The sequence below is a fragment of the Vulpes vulpes genome, chromosome 13 (genome assembly GCF_048418805.1).
Source record: "Vulpes vulpes isolate BD-2025 chromosome 13, VulVul3, whole genome shotgun sequence".
Lineage (NCBI taxonomy): Eukaryota > Metazoa > Chordata > Mammalia > Carnivora > Canidae > Vulpes > Vulpes vulpes.
In genome coordinates this window covers 31,466,051-31,486,838 of record NC_132792.1, presented here as the reverse complement: position 1 = coordinate 31,486,838, position 20,788 = coordinate 31,466,051, and the positions used below count along the sequence as shown (strand labels likewise).

General features: G+C 35.0%; 1 protein-coding gene across 2 annotated transcripts in view; it reads right to left on the bottom strand.

Moving 5' to 3' along the window:
- Positions 1-2,561: 2,561 nt before the first annotated feature.
- LRP12 (LDL receptor related protein 12) overlaps positions 2,562-20,788 on the bottom strand; it is a 73,123-nt gene continuing 54,896 nt past the window's right edge. For both annotated transcript variants that reach the window (XM_025994839.2, XM_025994840.2), the window contains 4 exons: positions 14,269-14,471; positions 11,107-12,211; positions 9,475-9,607; positions 2,562-4,849 (listed from right to left, as the gene is read on the bottom strand). In XM_025994839.2, the coding sequence (XP_025850624.2) occupies positions 3,986-4,849; positions 9,475-9,607; positions 11,107-12,211; positions 14,269-14,471 (2,305 nt within the window). In that variant the 3' untranslated portion in view covers positions 2,562-3,985. The remainder of the gene's footprint in view (positions 4,850-9,474; positions 9,608-11,106; positions 12,212-14,268; positions 14,472-20,788) is intronic.

Below are 20,788 nucleotides of genomic sequence, written 5' to 3'. Positions count from 1 at the left end.
TAAAACTACAACTCACACCAAAAATCCCATTATCTAGGAAAAAAGAGCAAAGAAAACAAAAGGAGAAAAACTTTCTTCTGTAAAACAACTTCTGGATCAAGGGGAAATCAACATTGAAACTTCACAACACCTAGAATATAAAAATATGACAACACCAAACATCTAAGTGATTCAGCTTAAACAGTGCTTAGAATTAAGTCTACACTTTAAAATCTCATATTGATAATTAGGAAATATAGATGAATGAATGAAGTTCTAACTCAAGGAGTTAGGGAAAAAACAGCAAATGAACTAAGGAAAGCAAAAAGTAGGAAATTTATTACAGTAGAAGTCAGCTAATTGGAAAACAAAAATCACAGAACATTCAAAACATGCCACTCTGGGAGAAAGAAACAAAAAAATATTTTAAAAGGCCAACTGTTAGCTATTTTAATTAATAAGGAAGCAAACATAATTCACAAGGGAGAGCCATATGCACAAAAAAAGAAAGGGATAACTTTAACTTTGCAACTAAATTTGAAAACTTGGCTGAAACGGATGACTTATGATCTCAGCTAAGATAGAAAAACTACACAGACAAATTACCACAGAAGATACCGACAAAGTTGTCAAAGATCAACTTTCCAAACATCCATTGGACCCAGATAATTTTATGGAAATTTTAAGGAACATTCATTCCAATCAATTTAAACTGTTCCAGAGCAAAGGAAAAGGAAAGTTTCTAAATTCACCAGCATAAAATTAATAACCAAATCTCCTAAAGACAGCGCACACACACACACACACACACAAAACTATAGACTAATTTCACTGATCAATACAGTTGCAAATATCTGAAATAAAATATAATTTAGCAACATATTAAAATAATACACATGGACAAGTAGTTTATTTCAGGAATGCAAGAATGGTTCAAAATTACAAAATATATTAATAAAATTCATATTAAAGACCAAAGGAGAAAAATCATGTGATCATCTCCATAGTGAAAAGTCATATGATAAAATTCAACATGCATTCTTGACTTAAAATATAGGGATCAGTGGATGCTCCCTAACATGGTTAACTGTATATATTTAACATGATTCTTGAAGTACTAGACAATGCAATTAAAATATAAAGAGGAATGCAAACTGAAAGATATAATGTATAACTAGAAAACACAAAATAATTAAATAATATTACTAATGATAAGAAAATGGCAGTCTGGTAGCTGGGCAGAAAATTAATATAAGTAAGTCATTAGGCTTCATAATTCAGACTGAATTATAAACAGAAAGGACTTCCTTAATATTGGTAACAAAAACAATGAAATTCCAAAGAATAAACTCTTAAGGATGTAGAAGATCTCTACAAAGTAAAATATGAAACATGTCCAAAGGAAGCAACCACAAAAAAAAAAAAGCTTGAATGAATGGGCACCATTTAAAGATATGTACCATGCATAAGACAGAAGCCTTAACATGATAGATGTCAAATATTCTAGTCTAATTTTCTAATCTAATCTATAAAATTAAAACTGTCCCCCCCAAAAAAGTACTAATGGATTTGTTTTGTGAAACTCAGTAGATTGATTCTATAGTTCAAATGGAAAAAATAAGTAAGAATATTTGAAATATTTAAACATTATTTATTAAAACAATGTAGAACTAGTATAAAAAAAGAAGGGTAGATCAATTGAAGAGGAGTCCAGAAATATATCCAAGTAATATGTAAATTATTATATGATAAAAGAGTCATTTCAAATAGTAAGGAAAGAATGCATTATTTAATAAAGAACTTCAGGAAAGAATTAACTGGGAAAAAAATGGAGATGTAAATTCAGGACAGACTGTGGTTTAAATGGGAAATATCAAATAACAGAAATACTCAACTTTAGTTTTAATATTCAAACTCAGATACGTTTTTCCCTTAAAAAAAGGTACAGAAAAAATATGCATACTATGCTACAATTTGTATTACTATATATGGCATTTATATATACGGATACATTTATGTATCTACATGGTATCTCTGGAAAGGCATACAGAATCTGGTATTGGTACTTACCTCCTTGGAATGGAGCTAAAGGATGGGTGTCAGGGATAGGGGAGATACTTTTTACTGTTGGAACCAGGAAGACATATTAGTTAATTAAAAAATGAAATAAAAACACATGCCAGAAAACAAAACCATGAAACCTATATAAAATAGTATATTATTAGTAGAACCTAAACAAGATTGATTTGGTAATGCAAATTCTGCCAGGAAAATATCCTATGGGAGTCTGAAATGCATCTGAAAATCAAAAAAATAAAAATAAAAAGAGAACTGACTGAGTTATTGCATCTTATAAGAAACAAGCAGTGTTCTCAAAGGCAAATATATTCAGTTCCTTAGGAATTTTTACCCTTGAACGCTGGTGTAAGCTACTACTTTACCATAAAGTAGTTAAAAAAGACTATCCACCCCTTCAGTTTTTCTTCTAGACACATTGCATATCTTATGGCTGGAATCTGTTAATGCACTAAAATGCAACAAAAATGTAGAGCAACTTTGATTTAAAAAGTACCTCAAGGCAATACAAAAAAAGTGATTTTAATTCTTGATACATATTAAAACATTTCAGTCAGTTCTTCCTGACAGCATAACACGACAAATACACAAGACCTCAAACATGCTTTAAAATGACATTCAGCAAAGTACTGAAAATTTAATAAATAGCAATAATCACACACAAATACATTTTTCATACTCAATCATTAAGCTACTAAAACAGACAGCTAAAGAATAAATAAACAAGAACTGACAATAAAAAAATACGCGGGTTTGTAATTCATTCTACTTAAAAAACGGGGGGGGGGGGTGGATCTGAATGATTTCTTAAGTTGCTTTTCAACATGTAGCATGATCCCCTCCCCCATGAATAAAATATATTGAAAATCACTCTTACAATAATGCAGTCTTTAAATACAACAAATAAATATGAAACCAGCAAAGCAATTTCACGTTGTAATAAAAATGCCCCCCCCCCCAAAGCTATGGAAATATATAGTCATTGTGATAGCAAATGACAGTATTTAAAGTGATAGTGCTTGTGCACTAAACTCATCTGTGACCTTGATATGATTTTAGTGCAAATCCCCAGGGTTCAATACAAGCATAACCCTGTACTAGGGAAGGATATTACCAGTTAGAACTTATCTTGTACAATTTTTGTACATATTTTATAAAGTTCAAGATTTAATGCATAGTAGAATATTTTCATCTGTTTAATTCTGTCCCTAAATAGAGATGAAAAAAGAAATGACTTGGGGTTTTACCATTTGGCTTGTACCATATTAGAGTATTAAAGTCAACATTAGAAAATCTATAAAAGTTTTGTTTTTGCCATTAATTTATCTAACTCTACCTAAATTTAGTATCACTGAATGTTAAATGTAAGAGAAAAATTTTTAGGCAAAGGTTTTTCCCTTTGACAAGCTCATATTATGATGAAACCCAATAATATTTAGACAAATGTTACACAGATAAAAACACAGGTGAATAGAAGGGTTTTTTTTTGTACATTAACAACCTTAACATCTGGTATATTAAGTTGCAAGATGTATTGGCAAAAAGCATAAAGTGTTCAATGAAAAGAAGGTATTATTTTATACTAACAAATTCTAACACAGGGGAGAGAAACCGACAGTCAGATGAGTTTCAGCAGCCATACTTCTACTGTGAACTACAGTACCAGGATAAAAACAATTAGAAACAAATGGAAGAACATTATTGAACAATAATGAAAACATAATGCAATTTTAGCTGCTAAAATAGTAAACTCTAAAGTTCATAGAGTTACAAGTTGTTTAATTTAACCATGCAGGCTAACATATGATAGTAAGAAATCACCCTGCATCTTTTTTGTTTTTAAATTAAAACTAGTTTAATTGTAAAGTTACAAAACAATGAATGGATATTGCTCCAACTTGTACACAATCTCCCTCGCTGTGATTCGTACCTAACAAAGTAACAAAGCCTCATCATCACTCGTCTCATGTTTCAGTGTTGCTTCCAAGCAAGTGTCTGGAATCTGGGCAGTGTGAACAATACCACAGCGCTCACAGGGGCCATCTCGATTACTTGGCCTTACTCCAGGGTTTGTTGCACTAAATGGCTGTCTAAACCCTTGGCCTTGATCTGAAGCAAGATCGAGAAGAGGTCTGGAGCAGTCGTTCACATCAAAGTCTGAAGCTCCATCAGAAACTGGGATCAGCATTTCGACATCGTCATCGTCTTCTCTTCCATGTGCCCCATTGTCAAGCTGTCTCAAAGGACTCTGGCTCTGATTTCCGGAGCTGGATCGCCCTAGTGTAAAGCGCACCCAGCGCAGCCCCTGAGTCATGCGACTGAGTGCACTTGTGAGTTGTTGACGTGCAGGACTCACACCAGGGGGCTCCACACTGCTCACATCCCTGCCATTATCTGTGTGACCACCTCGGGTACTTTGAGTTGAGGAACTTCCACTTGCTCCCACTGTTGCTGCTACTGCTGTTGTGGGAGGGATTTTTTGGGGCAAAGGAGCTGCAACCCCACCAGATGCTCCTGCTGTATCTCTTCTCTCATTTTCTGTGTCTGTGTCATCAGACTCCACGGAAAACAAACTTCTGTGAGTATTTCTTTCAGGTTCTCTGCTGGTACTCTGACTAGGTACAACCTCATCTCCATCTGCTGATACCAAAGCCAATGACCCTGAATGACGTGATCTTGCAAAATTAAAAATACGATTCCAAATGTTGCTGGATCTGCCTGCCATTGGAAGCCTGATTGAAGTAAATCCAAGCTGGGATCGTACTGCTAGCCTCAGGTTTTCCAAAACAGAAGCCTACAAAAAATAAGAAAAGATATTAAGATAGCTAACAAAGAGGTATTAAAATAAAAAACACCCTTCTAAATAAGAATGTGTTATGTTGAAAGATGCTATTACTCATTGTTAGGGTCTATGAAGGATGAATTAACGTCTCTCATCTATACAGGTTCACCCTATTATAAAATCTAATCTATAACTTGTACCACTGTTCACTTGCTTTATTACTTTTTTATTTTTAAAGATTTTATGTATTTATATGACAGAGAGAGTACAAAGCGGGGGGGGGGGTGGGGAGCAGCAGGCAGAGGGAGAAGGAGAAGTAGGCTCCCTGCTGAGCAGGGGAGGAGGGCTCAATCCCAACACCCTGGGATTATGACCTAATCCAAAGGCAGATGCTTAAAGAACTGAGCCACTCAGGTGCCTCTGTTCATTTGCTTTGATTTTTCTTGACACTTCATTTTATATATGCAATTTTATTTTATTTATTTATTTTTTTTTTATTTTTTTAAATTTTTATTTATTTATGATAGGAACACAGTGAGAGAGAGAGGCAGAGACACAGGCAGAGGGAGAAGCAGGCTCCATGCACCGGGAGCCCGACGTGGGATTCGATCCCGGATCTCCAGGATCGCGCCCTGGGCCAAAGGCAGGCGCCAAACCGCTGCGCCACCCAGGGATCCCTATATATGCAATTTTAAAGTGATATTTAACATCAATTACAACAACTATTTTATTTCTTTTATTAAAAAATATTTTATTTAGATATTCATGAGAGACACAGAAAGAAGCAGAGACAGGAGAAGTAGGCTCCATGCAAGGAGCCCGATATGGGACTCGATCCCAGGATTCCGGGATCACACCCTGAACCCAAGGCAGACGCTCAATCTCTGAGCTACCCAGGCATCCCAACAACTATTTTATTTCAAAACTGTACATTGTAATCCAATTCTAAAAGTGTACCAAAGCTGTAAAACAAAATTATCTGATACTTCACCCATTATCTGCTTTACACTTTTTTTTTCTTAAAAACACAGAAAGACTTCATTTACAAGACTGAAACTTTCCAAAACATGTGAAAGTTATATTTCACAGTTGGTTCTCAAGGATTTGTTGAATGGACAGTAAAGATTGGTTTTTACTGACATAAATAAGATAATTAATTTGTAATATAGCACAGGAAACAGAAGCTAAAAAACTTAATCTGTTTATAGCACTACACAGTGGTATATATAGTGCCATAAGCTTTTGGGACATTTGGATTTGAGACATTTGGGCTCTTCTCAATCTTTAAAGATTAAGTTTTATTTTCTATAGCTTAGCGTTAAGCATAAATTGTCATATCCTCATTCTTTGAAGGGTTACTTTTTCTTAGATGGATATATTTATGGATTATTTTTAAGGCATACAACATTTATTTAAAAGTCTTTAGCTCCATCTAGTGGTTACAAAAACAAGTATTCAAACTTGGAACAAATACATTTTCACTTATGGCATCTGGTACTTAAAACACAGTATTTCCAGGAAAGAATAGTGAGTTGATATACTCCCTTTTCAATGATGATGTAATTTCCTGCTGCCAATATGAACAGTTAGTTCTTGCCTTTACCCTCACAGAAGAAAAGAAGGAAAGGAAAGATGTGATGGTATGTGCTCTCCATCTCTCTTCAAGATGGGTATTAAATTTACTTATAAAACATAAACTCAGGAATATAATTCAGAGAATGCAAACAAACTTCTTTCATAAGAGTATTTAAAAATCTAGTCTTAGTAAAGCATATTGTCAGTAAGAAATCTGAATATCAGCATATACAGATTTGTTATACAATTTTCACCAATTAAGAAGTACCTAATTATAAATTAAAAAAAAAAAAAAAACCTAAATGGTTCACATCCCTAAGGAACTTTTCCATACACATGGTCCTCACCACTCAGCATTCAAGTTCTAAGGCTTTTGTGTGAGCACTGTGTTACACCCAGCCATGAACAGAAGGTTCTGCAGATAAGCTTCCCTTTTATGCAGCTATCTCCCATTAAGATCAACAATGCTGACTTTCACATTACAGTCCATCATAGTGAAGTGAAGCTTTCTGCTTAAAGGTCTGTTTAATTAAAATTAATTTAACATTATATTTCTATAAGGGGATCGCATGAATGTTTAAGGAATAATTTTATATATGTCTTCAGTTTATGAAGCATAAGAAGACATTCTTCAGAAAGCATTTCTATTTTTTAATGGGATGGTAATTTGGAATGTTATTTTTCTTTTTAAAAACTATCGTGAAAATATGAGAATTTGTTACCAAAAATCTTAAACTTGGAAGTTTAATCTTATAAACTGAATAAAATCTAGCTTACTATTCATAAACCTATTTTATTTTAAAACTTTGTTGAAGCAGAATTCCCTCCTAAGGGTAAATTATAAACCCCAAGAATGGTATAGTACGTAGTAAAGAAACCTTATCCAAGGTGAGGTCTGACTTTTGCCCTCTATTTCTGGGATGTGATCTCTAAGTCCTTACAATGTCATCTCTGACAGGGATGTCCTTGCCTGGGGCCTGGGGCCTGCCAGATACAGATTATGCTGTGTCTGAGGTGGAGGCTCCAAGCCACACCAGCAATGTGATGCAGGGCAGGTGCTTTGGATCAGCAGTATCAGTCAAACTCTGTAGGGGCTAGAGACTGATCAACCACATTTGCAATTAATCCACCTATGTGATGGAGCTTCAGTAAAAACTCTGGATGCTGAGTCTTGGGTGGCTTCCCTAGTTGGCACTATTCTGTGCACACTGTCATACACCTGACAGAGAGTTACACTACCTTGACTTATGGGGAGAGGAGAACTAGAAGGTCTGTGTTTGGTACCCTCCTGAACCCTATTCTATATGTCTTTTCCTTTGGCTGATTTAATCTAGGTTCTTCCTTGTAATAAATTATAACCATGAGTATAACAGTTTTCAGTGGGTTGTATCTAGTAAATTGTCAAAACTGAAAGTCATTTTGGGAAGCCCTGAACTTGTAATTTCTATATAGATGAGAGCTGTCTTGTGAGACTGTGCTTAACTCTAACTCCATAATTGGCTAAACTCTTGAAGGCAGCCACAAAGTATAGGGGTGGTGGGTGGCAGATGGTAGAGTGGGTGGGTGGGTGGAATTAACCACTGTTTGAGTTCCTACCTAAAAGAAACCTTCCACATATCAGGGTCAATAGAATATAGCTTTTTCCTATTTTGTACACAAAATTCCAACCAGTGGAACTTCTGAATGATTTACTTAGCAAATTACATCCGAAGAAATGTTTTTAAAACCACAAATTCTGGGGGCACCAGGGTGGCTCAGTGGTTGAGTGTCGCTTTTGGCTCAGCTCATGATCCTGGGGTCCTGGGATCAAGTACTGCAGCAGGTGCCTTGTACAGAGAGGGGGCCTACTTCTCCGTCTGCCTATGTCTCTGCCTCTCTCCATGTGTCTCTCATGAATAAATAAATAAAATATTTTTAAAAACCCCACAAATTCTCACCAGATATTTCCTAAAAGACTCAAATAAAGGTAATAGACTGTAATAAGAAATCTTATTTACCAGAAAGGAAGTGGTCTTCCATTTTGTACAGAATTAAATTACTGGGAAAACAATGTTTATCGATTTTTACAAATATTTCTGGATGAATTTACATCTTGAAATATATGCATCCTTATGCATTTATTTTTTTTAATATTTATTTATTTGAGAGAGAGAGAGAGAGCAAGTGCATGTGGGGGGTGGGGGGGGTGGAGAGGGACAGAGAATCTCCAGCAGACTCCCCACTGAGAGAGGAGCTGGATGTGGGGCTTGATCCCATGACCTGAGATCATGACCTGAGCTGAAATTAAGAGTGGACACTCAACCAACTAAGCCACTCAGGTGCCCCATCCCTATGCCTTTATGAACCCTGGTATAATTTATGCATTAAAAAATAAATTTTAAGTTAATTAATTAATTTTAAGTAGGCTCCATGCCCAGCATGGAGCACAGTGTGGGGCTTAAACTCATGACCCTGAGATCAAGACCTGAGCTGAGATCAAGAGTCTGACACTTAACTGACTACCACCTAGTCATTTCTGAAAAGGACTTTTTTTTAAAAAGTACTAATAGAAATTTAAAGAATTCAGAAACATTAATAAAGAATGAGTTACTATTTAAAGAAAATGGTATGAATTCTTAAACACTTTAATATAAAATCTAGCAGTGAAGAAGTTTTCCCTCAAGTCGGGTGGAAATGTCAACTTCATTGCAATTACTTTTACTTATTAATTAGTTAATCTAGCATGTTACTAATACATTACTAGCATACTAATTTTAACATTCATTCTTAATCTTTAGATGTTTAGTGCAAATAGAAAATAACTTACTAAACTTCACTTCTGAATTTTAGTGCACCAAATCCTAACAGTAAAATGCTTAAGAATCACATAATCAAATCAGAATGAAAGATTTTGTATTTTGTAGCATATGCTGAAATACAATAACATGATTAAAATTTCAAAATTTCAAAATTTCCTACATATTTAATCCTTGACTTGATTGCAAAAATTGACTAAGGTCCTTTATCATACATATAAATACAACATTCATTTTATGAAACAGAAATCATAAACTGCAACATACCTGATTAGGTGAACAAACAGGAAAATCTTCAACTGGTGGAATTAAACCCTGAGCAATCAATTGTCCATAAGAGGGAGGAGCTTCTCTTCTTAGCAATTCTGCTTCTACTCTTGACAACTGTGTTTCAAATGACCTTTGAGGGAAAACAGGGGGATAAAAATGGTTAAAAAAAAAAGGCAAGTCAAAATAATAATTCTTTAATCACCAATGGAAACACTCTGAACCTATACATACTTGACCATTTTTAAAGCTTAGTCAACCAACATTTATTGAAAATCTATACCATTTCTACACTGAGAATACAAAGATGCAATAGACAGTCTATCCTCATGGGGCTTTACACTAGGACACTGGATCACTAAGTTTTAATGAATTAGAAATCCTCATAAAAGATAAAGGTATTAGATCTTTAAACCCCTAAGAACATAAGGGGTTGGGATTTTAGGTGAAAGTAATCATCAAGTTCAATACATTTAGTTTTATAGATAAGTAGAAGAGTGAAATGAGCCGCCAATACACTTTCTGACATAGCTTGTTCAACCAAAGACCTTGGACTCTTCACTGAGCTCTTATGCTGCAAAGAAAAGATGCAGCATGATTACTTTGATACTGTGCATTTGTGTGCATCTATTAGCTTAGCCGTATGGGACATGAAATCTTTAGCTAAATCCGTTATTTGTAACTCTCCTGGAACATAGGGTCACTGTCTCCACAACAGCCTCCTACGTAAGAGACCTCTCGTCCATGATCAGTGTCTCCCAGGTCCAGTCTATCCTGCACCACATGGAAGAAAACCCTCCCTGAAGGTCACCCTTTAATACTTAACCATTTCTTACTTGAGAACTCTGACACATGGCTCTCATGGTCCTCCACAATATGACACTAGCCTTATCTTCCAAGTTTTACCTTTTAGCCCTTCATATGTATCTCAGCCTCCAGACAAGCTGAATTATGTGCTACTTTTCCAAGCAATGCTGGGCATCCCTACTTCTACGCATTTTCCCAGGCTAATTTTTTCAACTATAATATCTTTCCCCTACATTCTTACAAATTTCAAATGATACTTCTTCAATAAAAGCCTTTCCATATCCCCTCATCAGATTAGGTATCTTTTGACTTTTATACCACTTTGTTTTATAGCTCTTACAGCATTTATATTTTTGTCATCTTATTGCACCCACCAATGCCTTCCTCCTAACCGTAAAGTACCTATGAGATTATGCCTTATTCATTTTTCTACTCATCTGTTTAATGCTTTGAACACTGTAGGTTCTCAAATATTTGCAGTTGTTGAATTCATATTTATAAAAACACAGATTAAAACATTACAACTGAGAACTGCAGCTTGCAAAGTTCCTATAAAAGAGATTAATCTGAAAACAGGAACTGGTAAATACAGATTGGTTTTTCTCACCTCATAACTCTAAGTATTTATTAGTTTATAAAATGTGTTTAGCCTCTTGGGTCTTAGTATTTTCACACTAATTTCATAAATCATGAAAGATATTCATCTATTTCAAAAAACAGTATAAAACAAAGTCTATTGCTGATCATGCTAAAAATTCTGTTGCAAATACTGGGACCATGTTTATTGTGAAGTCACAACCACTGTAGTTTTGTCTTGATACTGACCTTCGTTCAAACATTCTCAGAGAATAGAGCTTACAGGTACATCCCAACGCAATGACCAGTAACAGTCCACAGATAAGGCTCCCTATGACGGCTGCAGTTATGACTCTGGTAGGCACAATAACTGGGCAATTCTCCTCATCGCTGCCATCACCGCAGTCATCCTGAGAATCACACACCCAGCTTTCAAACACACAACGATTGTTTTTACAATGAAAATTTCCTGGCTGGCAAAAAAAGCAGTTTTTTTCATCTGAGCCATTTGGGCAATGATTCTGGTAGTTGCAGCGATCAGAACGAGGATAACAGACACCGTTTCGGGAACAGGGGAATTCTTCTTTTTGGCACATGGTGCAATTTATCTCATCCCTTCCATTTGGGCAATGCCAATACCCATCACAGCGCTGCTGTTCTGTGTAACACCCCCAGTTACCCCCACAGGGTATTTCCCAAGGCAAACAAAAGCCATCTACTTGGTAAGTAGCATTAAATCCCCTTGCAGCATTCACTTTGTCAGCACAAAAATGTACCCTGATCTGGCCAGAAGAAGAAACAACTGTAAGGGGTGCATGAGAATCAAAAGCGGTTAAGACACGCAAAAGCTTGTGTGGATTTTCCTCTAAACCGTCGTATATTTTGACATAATCACCATAACCAGTACCATCAAGTTTAAAGTCGGTAAAGCGCAGAATGACTTTACGATGATCACCAGTGTCTATTAACCAGGTGCAGTTGCTTCCAGGAGGATAGAAGTCTGGATAATTGGGGGAACTGAAAGTACCATAGAAATATTTTAGCCACTGCCCGCAGGTTGGCATGTCACAGTCGATCTCGTCTCCGAGGTCCAGGCAGTCAATGTTGCCGTCGCATTTTAAAGATTCAGGGAGGCAAGTGTAGACCTTGGTAAATCGAGACAAACACTGGAACTGGTTGTAGGCACAAGGTTGGAAGGAAGAGGATGCTGGGGTATCAGCTTCCCTGGCGCAGACCTCTTCGTCAGACCCATCCCCACACTCGTCCATGCTATTGCATTTCCAGGCTTCGGGTATACACTTGCCATTGCCGCAACGGAACTGATCACAAGCGCAGTTGGCTTCTTCAGATTTCCCTTGGAGGGCATGGGGAGGACGGAGATGGAGAGGAAAGAAGAGGGAAAAACATACTCCTTAAAAGATACAGAACAGCAAGTGGTATTTTTATAATAAATATTAACTACTGAGCCCAAGTGATAGGAGTTTTAAAAAAATCTAAGAAACAGATTAGATTCTAAAGGCAAATTGATATTCTAAAGGCAACAATTTATTAAACACCTATTGTTTATTCCATGAAGACCTCTGTATTTGGACTTTAAGTGAAGAGAGCACAAACCAGAGACTGCTGGAGGGGAGGTAGGTGGGGGATGGGCTAGATGGGGGATGGGTACCGAGGAAGGCATTTGCTATGATGAGGGTGTTGTATGTAAGTGATGAATCACTAAATTCTACTCCTGAAGCTAGTAGTATACTGTGTATTAGCTAATGGGAATTTATTTATTTATAAAAAGATTTTATTTATTTATTCATGAGAGACAGAGAAAGAGGCAGAGACACAGGCAGAGGTAGAAGCAGGCTCCCCAAAGGGACCCCGATGCAGGACACGATCTGGGATCCCAGGACCATGCCCTGAGCCTAAGTCAGACACCCATCCACTGAGCCACCCAGGTGTCCCAACTAATGGGAATTTAAATAAAAACTTGGGGGAAAAAGGGGAGGAGAACACTTCTGCTTTTGTAGAGAGCTATTTTACTGCAGAACATTTAATAATCTAAGATATACAAACCAATAGATTATACTGATTAAAAATTTAAAATTTTTATTGTATATACATCATTAGAGTGACATTGAAATAAAAAATTCACCCACAATAACCACCTTTTCAAATTATTTTTTCATAATTTTCATATCTTTTCTAGTTCTTGTTTATGTATATACAATATTTTGCTACTTGTGTCATACAGCATATGCTATTTTGTAATCCTATTATTCAGATCCAAATTTCCGCTAAAATTATAAGATTAACTTTATATACAGTTGATGTAATGAAATGTTGTGTAATAACACTCACATTTTATAATTCTACTGTTTCACACAAATGCAAAACACTGCATGTAACTGAGCTAAAATTTATTCATCAAAATAGTAGGGAAAAAAAACTTGAAATGCCTATAGAATTCCAATTATTGTAGTGTACCATCCTAAATACACACCAAAAATGAAGCAGGGGAAGAAAATCAAACATTAGATCCTATGGTCCTCAAAAACTAACAATGTTTAGGACAATACTTACTTCTCCATTAACAATTTATTTATTGGTAAATAGGGGACAAAAAATATGTGCTTCAGAAGCTAAGTATTACAAAGACTTTTTTTTAAATAGATAGTTTTATTTATTTATTTAAAAGATTTTATTTATTTATTCATGAGAGACACAGAGAGAAGGCAGAGACACAGGCAGAGGGAGAAGCAGGCTCCTCCCAGGGAGCCTGATGTGGGACTCAATCCCAGAACTATGGGATCACACCCTGAGCCGAAGGCAGATGCTCAACCGCTGAGCCAATCAGGCGTCCCTTACAAAGACTATTTTTAAGAGAGAAGAAAAAGCATATTTTCTGAAAGACAAGTACAAATTTTAGAAGACGTAAAATGATTTTTGGCAAAACGTATATATGATTCTAATAATCTGACTTATTCACATATCTATGATCTGGTCACACTTTTTGAAAGAAAAGATTCAGAATAATAAAAGAAGACTTCTGATACTAGAAACCATGAAGATGAAATGGAATATGTCTTTTCTGTGAAGCTGTAAAGACAATGGTAATTCAGACACAAAAATACATTCTGAACTAATTTTCAGGGTATCAGAAAACCCTTGAGGGGAAAAAAAAGTTACTTTTAAAATAAAGGTATTTAAATATTTAAAAAGAAAGCTGACCTTAGTTTATAAAAATAATCATTTTATTAGAATATACAAAATACCTTTTTGAGATTGTGCTCTAGGGCACCTGAACCTTCTTCAATCTCAATTGCCAATTAAATGGATACTGTTTTAGAAGACTAGCCAAAGTGACTTGGTACTTAATACAACACAATTCTGTTACCTTTCTCCTTTTTTTTAAAAACATACCTGAAAAATACGCCAGTCTGAAACCCTTTCTAGAGATACTGTCATCAGAATGGAACCTGATCCAGACATGATCTTGTGAAGAAATATATGGTGGCGGAACTGTTGAACCACAAGCTCTGTAACTTTCAATATTCTTGTATGTTTCTATCGTCAACCAGTCCAAACTGCATCTTCTGGACCCTTGAATATCAAAATCCTGAAAACTAGGAATAAAAAGTCAGAAAACGCTATTAATAAGGGTAAATTTGGGAAAAAAAACTGCATAATAATACAATATAACTAAAAAAAAAAAAAACAATATAACTGAGGACTTTATTATAAGCCTCCATATTTGTTGATTCTCCTGTGTTTTCCAGGAGATACAATCATGTCATCAGCAAACAACACTATTTCTATGTCCCTTTCCTAGACTCTCATATAATACTTCTTCATAAATAATTCTAATAAAATCCCCAGTCAATATCTGGCACCTTGTGTCCTTTTTTTCTGTTTGTGTTTAGGAAAAATCACTCCTAATTCAGAATATCCTAACTGTCCTGTATTTGAACCAGAGACACCACCCCATAATCTGATAAACTAAAGTACACACAGAGAAAGTCAGCCTTCTCTTAGATTAGACTGGTTCATCTGCTTGCTTAGTGAAAGGTTTACAGCTTACATTTTCAGAAGAGCAAACAGCACAACTCTGAGCAAAGTAAAAATGAACACTCTTTATCAGTGAAAAATCCCTAGGTTTGGGAATACTTTTTTTTTTTTTTACATAAGTTACGTTATGGTCAAACATTACCTTGTAGTTCACAAAATATGGGTCTCATGCACAGCAAAAAAAGTCAAAAGCACATATAAAATTAGCTACTGCTATGAAAAAAGAGAAACTAAAATATTATTTTCCAGTATCATGTCTCTACCAAGAAGGGAATATCTGACTTTACCTCCTTGCCTCTGCCTTAAACTGTGATAATGAAATTAATCATCCAAGAATTTTTTTTATCCAAGAATTTTTACATCAGGTTATTGCCCCTGTAAATATTCTGAGTTAACTACAACAAAGAATGACAAATAATTTGATTGTTTCCAGTTCCCCACTATTATGAACAATGCTTTAAGGAATCCTCATACATATATCTCTACATGTGCAAATACTTCTCTAGAACAAATTTTTCTAGAAGTAGAATTGCTAGGTCAGAAGACAAAATTCCACTTGAAATATGACAGACACTGACAGAAATATTTATACCAACTCATTTTTTAAAATAAATTTATTTTTTATTGGTGTTCAATTTACCAACATACAGAATAACACCCAGTGCTCATCCCATCAAGTGCCCCCCTCAGTGCCCGTCACCCATTCACCCCCACCCCCACCCCTTCCACCGCCCCTAGTTTGTTTCCCAGAACCAACTCATTTCAGTGAGTTTTATAAAAGTATCTTATACTCCATGACCCTGGCAAATTGGGATAGTCAGTTTTTTAAAAAACTGTTGCATTTTGCATTTCCTTATTTACTGAAATTGAAACACCTTTTCCTGTGTTTATTATTTCTTTTCCTACGAATTGCTTTGTTATATCATCCTTCATCCAACAGAAATTTTTCTTAAAAATCCTCTATGTAGTATAAACATTTATCTATTTGGCGGCATGTCCATATGTAAGATACATGTATAGATAGCCACATCCACATTCTCTTCAGTAGCTGGTGATGTTGGTCCTCTCAACCTTAGCCATTAGTTAGTTGGTGTGAACTGACATCTCTCAATGTGGGTTTTTTGTTTTTTTAAAAAAAATTTTTTTTTTAATTTATTTATGATAGTCACAGAGAGAGAGAGAGAGGCAGAGACACAGGCAGAGGGAGAAGCAGGCTCCATGCACCGGGAGCCCGATGTGGGATTCGATCCCGGGTCTCCAGGATCACGCCCTGGGCCAAAGGCAGGCGCCAAACCGCTGCGCCACTCAGGGATCCCTCTCAATGTAGTTTTATGTGCACTTCCCTGAAGACTAATAATGCTGAATATCTTTTCATGTGCTTACTGGCCATCCTCACGTCTTCTGTGAAATGTCTGCTCAAGTCTTTTGCCCTTTTAAAAAAAATTGGGTTGTTTTTTTGAGTTATAAAAAATTAATTTTATATTCTGGATGCAAATCTTCTGTTAGATATATATGCTAATATTTTCTTCTAGTTTATATGGACTGCCTTTTCATTTTCTTCATGGTATGTTCTAATGAGCAGAGGTTTTTAATTTTAGTTTTGATGAAGCCTAATTTATTTTTCCTTTTATGTTTAGTGCATTTAGTGTCCTCTCTAAAATACCTTTGCCTACACCAAGATACTAAACAATGTCTTCTTCCAGTGTTTTAGAGTTTTAGATTTTATGTTCGTATTTAGGATTTATCTTGAATTAGTTTTTGTGTGTTTTCTCAGGGACAGGTCAAGATTCTTACACTTACTTTGTTTTATCATGCATGGAACATTTAGTCTGGTCATCCTGCACTTGTGGAGGTTTTGTTTAGCTTTGTCCTGAGTCTTAGGTGAATTCCTAATTTTAGGACATTGTCTTTACTTATAATGTATGACATTTCTGTGACTTCAATAAAATCCCAAGGTATTTACCAAATTCCTCAAACTCAGCAGGTTTCAACTCCAAACTCTGCCTCAGCTTCGGTGCACAGCCACTGAAATCTGGGGCAGCTTTTTCTACCAAGTTCCTTAGTGTCTCTTAGGCATGCACAGTTCAGAAAAGAGCAAAGAATTTGAGAATAATTCATATACATATGTAAGGGCTTCCTACACTGGGGCTCTCTCCGTTTTAGGATTTGTCTTTTTAATTTCCAGCTACTCTGACAGCCTCAGGTCCACCCTACAATATACCACCTCAAACCCATAAGACTGTGGAGGCCTATTTGAGTTCTAGCTACTGCATTCTGCATCGGGAGCTAAAAGGAAGCAAACATATCTCATCAATGTGGATTCCTTCTTTTTCTTTTTTAATATTTTATTTATTTATTCATGAGAGATACAGAGAAAGAGAGAGAGAAAGGCAGAGACACAGGCAGAGGGAGAAGCAGACTCCATGCTGGGAGCCCGACATGGGACTCAATCCCGAATCTCCAGGATCAGACCCTGGGCTGAAGGCAGCGCTAAACTGCTGAGCCACCCGGGCTGCCTGGATTCCTTCTTTCAAGAGTTTAATTTCCTCCAGTTTCTGCCAGCTTCTGATTAGTCTCCAGTATCTTTGAGTAGTCATTTAAAAACTTATATCCAAATTGGTAATTGTTTATGGGAGGGCTAGTCAGATTCAAGCTAAGGAATCCCTTTAACACACTTTTATCCACTAAAATATTTAAGATTGAGGGAAGCAGGATCCTTGCCCAGAACAAAAGAAATAATCAGTATCTATTCATGTATACAGTCTTGGATTTGGTTTGCTAATATTTCATTTAGGATTGTTAAAATACATTTCAAAGTAAAATTAGTTTTCAGGTTTCCTTTTTTTATGCCTCATAGTAGTTTATGTAACAAAGACACTGTTCACATACCAATGCCCTGTGCCTGTTTAGAATACAGACCTAGAGTAGAAATTTTTAATTTCTTCATGTTTTTCATTTTAATCAGCTTTCCCTAAACTCTGAGTCACTTTTTGATAATTTAAATTTTAATAGAAAATCATTTTATTTTGATAGTAAAATTTGTTATAAAGCTGCAAAAGTACTTTCTTACATTAAAATTTTTTTTTCATATCTGTGATCTTTATATATATGCTTGGATTTTCTATGGAGATAAGCACAGTATTGGCAAATGAGGAGGGTTTTATCTTTTCCTTCCCATTTTTCGTATCACTAATTTCTATTTATTGTCTTGTTTCATTGATTCAGAGTTCTACTATAAGCAGTGAAAGCATGCATCTACATCTTGGTCCTTGGTACTAAAATTTTTTAACCGATACCTTTTGTAAAACTACTTGGGTTTAGAACCTTCTTCTGATGTTGATTCAATTTCTTTAGTGAAGAATCAATTCTTGAATCAATTTTGATTCTAAGCATTTTCTAGAAAATGATCCAATTCATCTAATTGTGTAACAGTGTTACCATAAACTAATCAAAATATTCCTTTATGACTTTAAAAATCTTTATTATTATATTTTTAATTCTAGACATTTTTGTTCATTCTTAGTAGTACCTTTTCTTTTTTCTTCAGTCTTGTCTTGAGATTTGTCTATTTTCCCAAGGTTTTCAGAAGGCCAGTTTTTTTTTTTTTTGTTTTATTGAATCTTATTATTTATTCTTTCTATTTAATTATTTCCTGGCCTTATGTTACTACTTTTTCTACTTAAGATTTACCCTGTAGTTTTCTTTCAAAACTCTTGAGTAAATGCTGAGCTCATTTATTTCCCATCCTGCTTATTTTTAAGCTAATGCATTTAAGCCATAATTTTTTCGCTAAGTACTCTATCAATGTGTTCTAACAGTTTTGTAATATTTTCAATATGGTTATTACCAAAATATTTTATGAATTCCTCTGTGAATTCCAGCATTAATGCAGGAGTTATTTAGGAATATGCTTTCAAACAGGGATTTTATTGTTATTTCCCCATTTTTTATTGTGGTTCTAATTTAACTGCATTGTGGTCACAGAATACAATCTGAATGATGTAAAACCTTAGAAATGGAACTCAGAATTCCTTTGTGGTTTAATACATAATCACTTTTTGGAAATGTGCCATATGTTTTTGAAAACAATTTATATTCTCTATTCATTGAAATAAATATAAACATACATATATATAATGCATGTTCCTACTTGTTAATTTTTATCAAATCTATCTTTACTATTTTTATCTTTAATCTATTGAATTCTGATTAAAGGTATGTTTATAAACTTCCACTAAATGGATCAGTCAATAATTCTCCATATTTTGCTGCTTTACGTGTATTTTAGGCTGTGTTACAAGGTAAGCAAAGTTTACCATGAATCTATCTTCTTAGTGGATTATTTCATTTGTTACTAATATTTTGTGTCTTAAGCTCAATCCCATTAATGTTAATCTTCCTAATCTTCCTACACTAGCTTTCACTTTATCAGTATTTCCAAAGCTTATCTTTTTCTATCACTCTTTTCTAAACTATGCTTGTTTTGTTTTAGGTATGTTCTTAGGAGCCCTTTATAGGAGGATCATACCAGTCAATAAACCAATAAACCTGATCAGTCTGTCTTTTAAAGGTTAAACGAATTTTTTATTGAGCAGCCTTTCTATTGTAGGTGATTTTTCATTTTCCTCCTTCCTTGTGTTCTTTTGTATTCATAGGTTTCTTTCTTTTTATTTTTCACAGTTTCTTTTACTTTACCACATACTCAAGATTGCTATTTTTTCAGTAGTTATCTTTAGATGTTGTAGTTCAAACACTAAAACATACTTTTGTTCTAATAAAGTCCAGTAAGAGTATTAGGTGTTTCTATTCTCCTCTCAAATTCCCAGATTTGGTGGAAACATTTACAATCTTATTTTCACTAATCTCTAACTGAAATTTGGCACTTCACTTATGAATATAAACAAACCATGATAGTATTTACACTACCTGTCACCAGCAGAAATCACATATAATTACACATTTCAGTTGTAACAGATATCTAGAATAACTATTTACACTCAAAATCACATTGAGATTACAGTTGTTAGAACCATCACCTACTAATATGTTAATAAGCATATATTACTATATTATAAACTTGTAAAAATATCTGATAGCTATACTTCAATATAATTGGTTCCCTTTGTAATAATATGTATTATGATTTGTTAGTTTAAAAACATTTTAGGAAGGGATCTATAGGTTTCACTAACTACCAAAGTGTTCACAGCATAAAAAAGGCTAAGGAAAAAAAAGCCCGGTCTACTTGTGATGAGCACTGGGTGAGGTACAGAACTGCTGAATCATTATACTGTACACCTGAAACTAATATAACACTGTATGTTAGGTATACTGGAATTAAAATAAATGAAAACTAATAAAGTTTATCATGTCTGGAGTAAATCTGTGTTTGGATTTTTTTGGCTGGTTTTGTTACTATTAATATTTTCCATACATTCTGGAAATAAGGCTCATTCTGTAGAAGCTTTTCTGGTTCTCCCTCTCTCCTTCTAATTCACTCTCTTTCTGTATTCCCCTGTCTGTGTTTCGTAGCCACTTCCACCTAGGTCTCCATTCCAGAATGGTCTTTACGTGGTGGTTCAGATGATTACAGATCCCTTCATGGAATCAGTAGGTAACCTGGTTATATTCCTATTTGTAAGGGTATGTCCTCCCACCTCTAAGCTCTCAGCCCCATACAAGTTCAGGTAGTGATCAGTGGTTAATGCAAATATTTTAGCCTTTTTATTTTTTAATTTTTTTTTAAATTTTAAAATTTTTATTTCAATTCAGTTAATATATAATGTATTATTAGTTTCAGAGGTAGAACTGAGTGATTCATCAGCCTTATATAATATCCAGTACTCATTACATCATGTACCCTCCTTAATGTCTA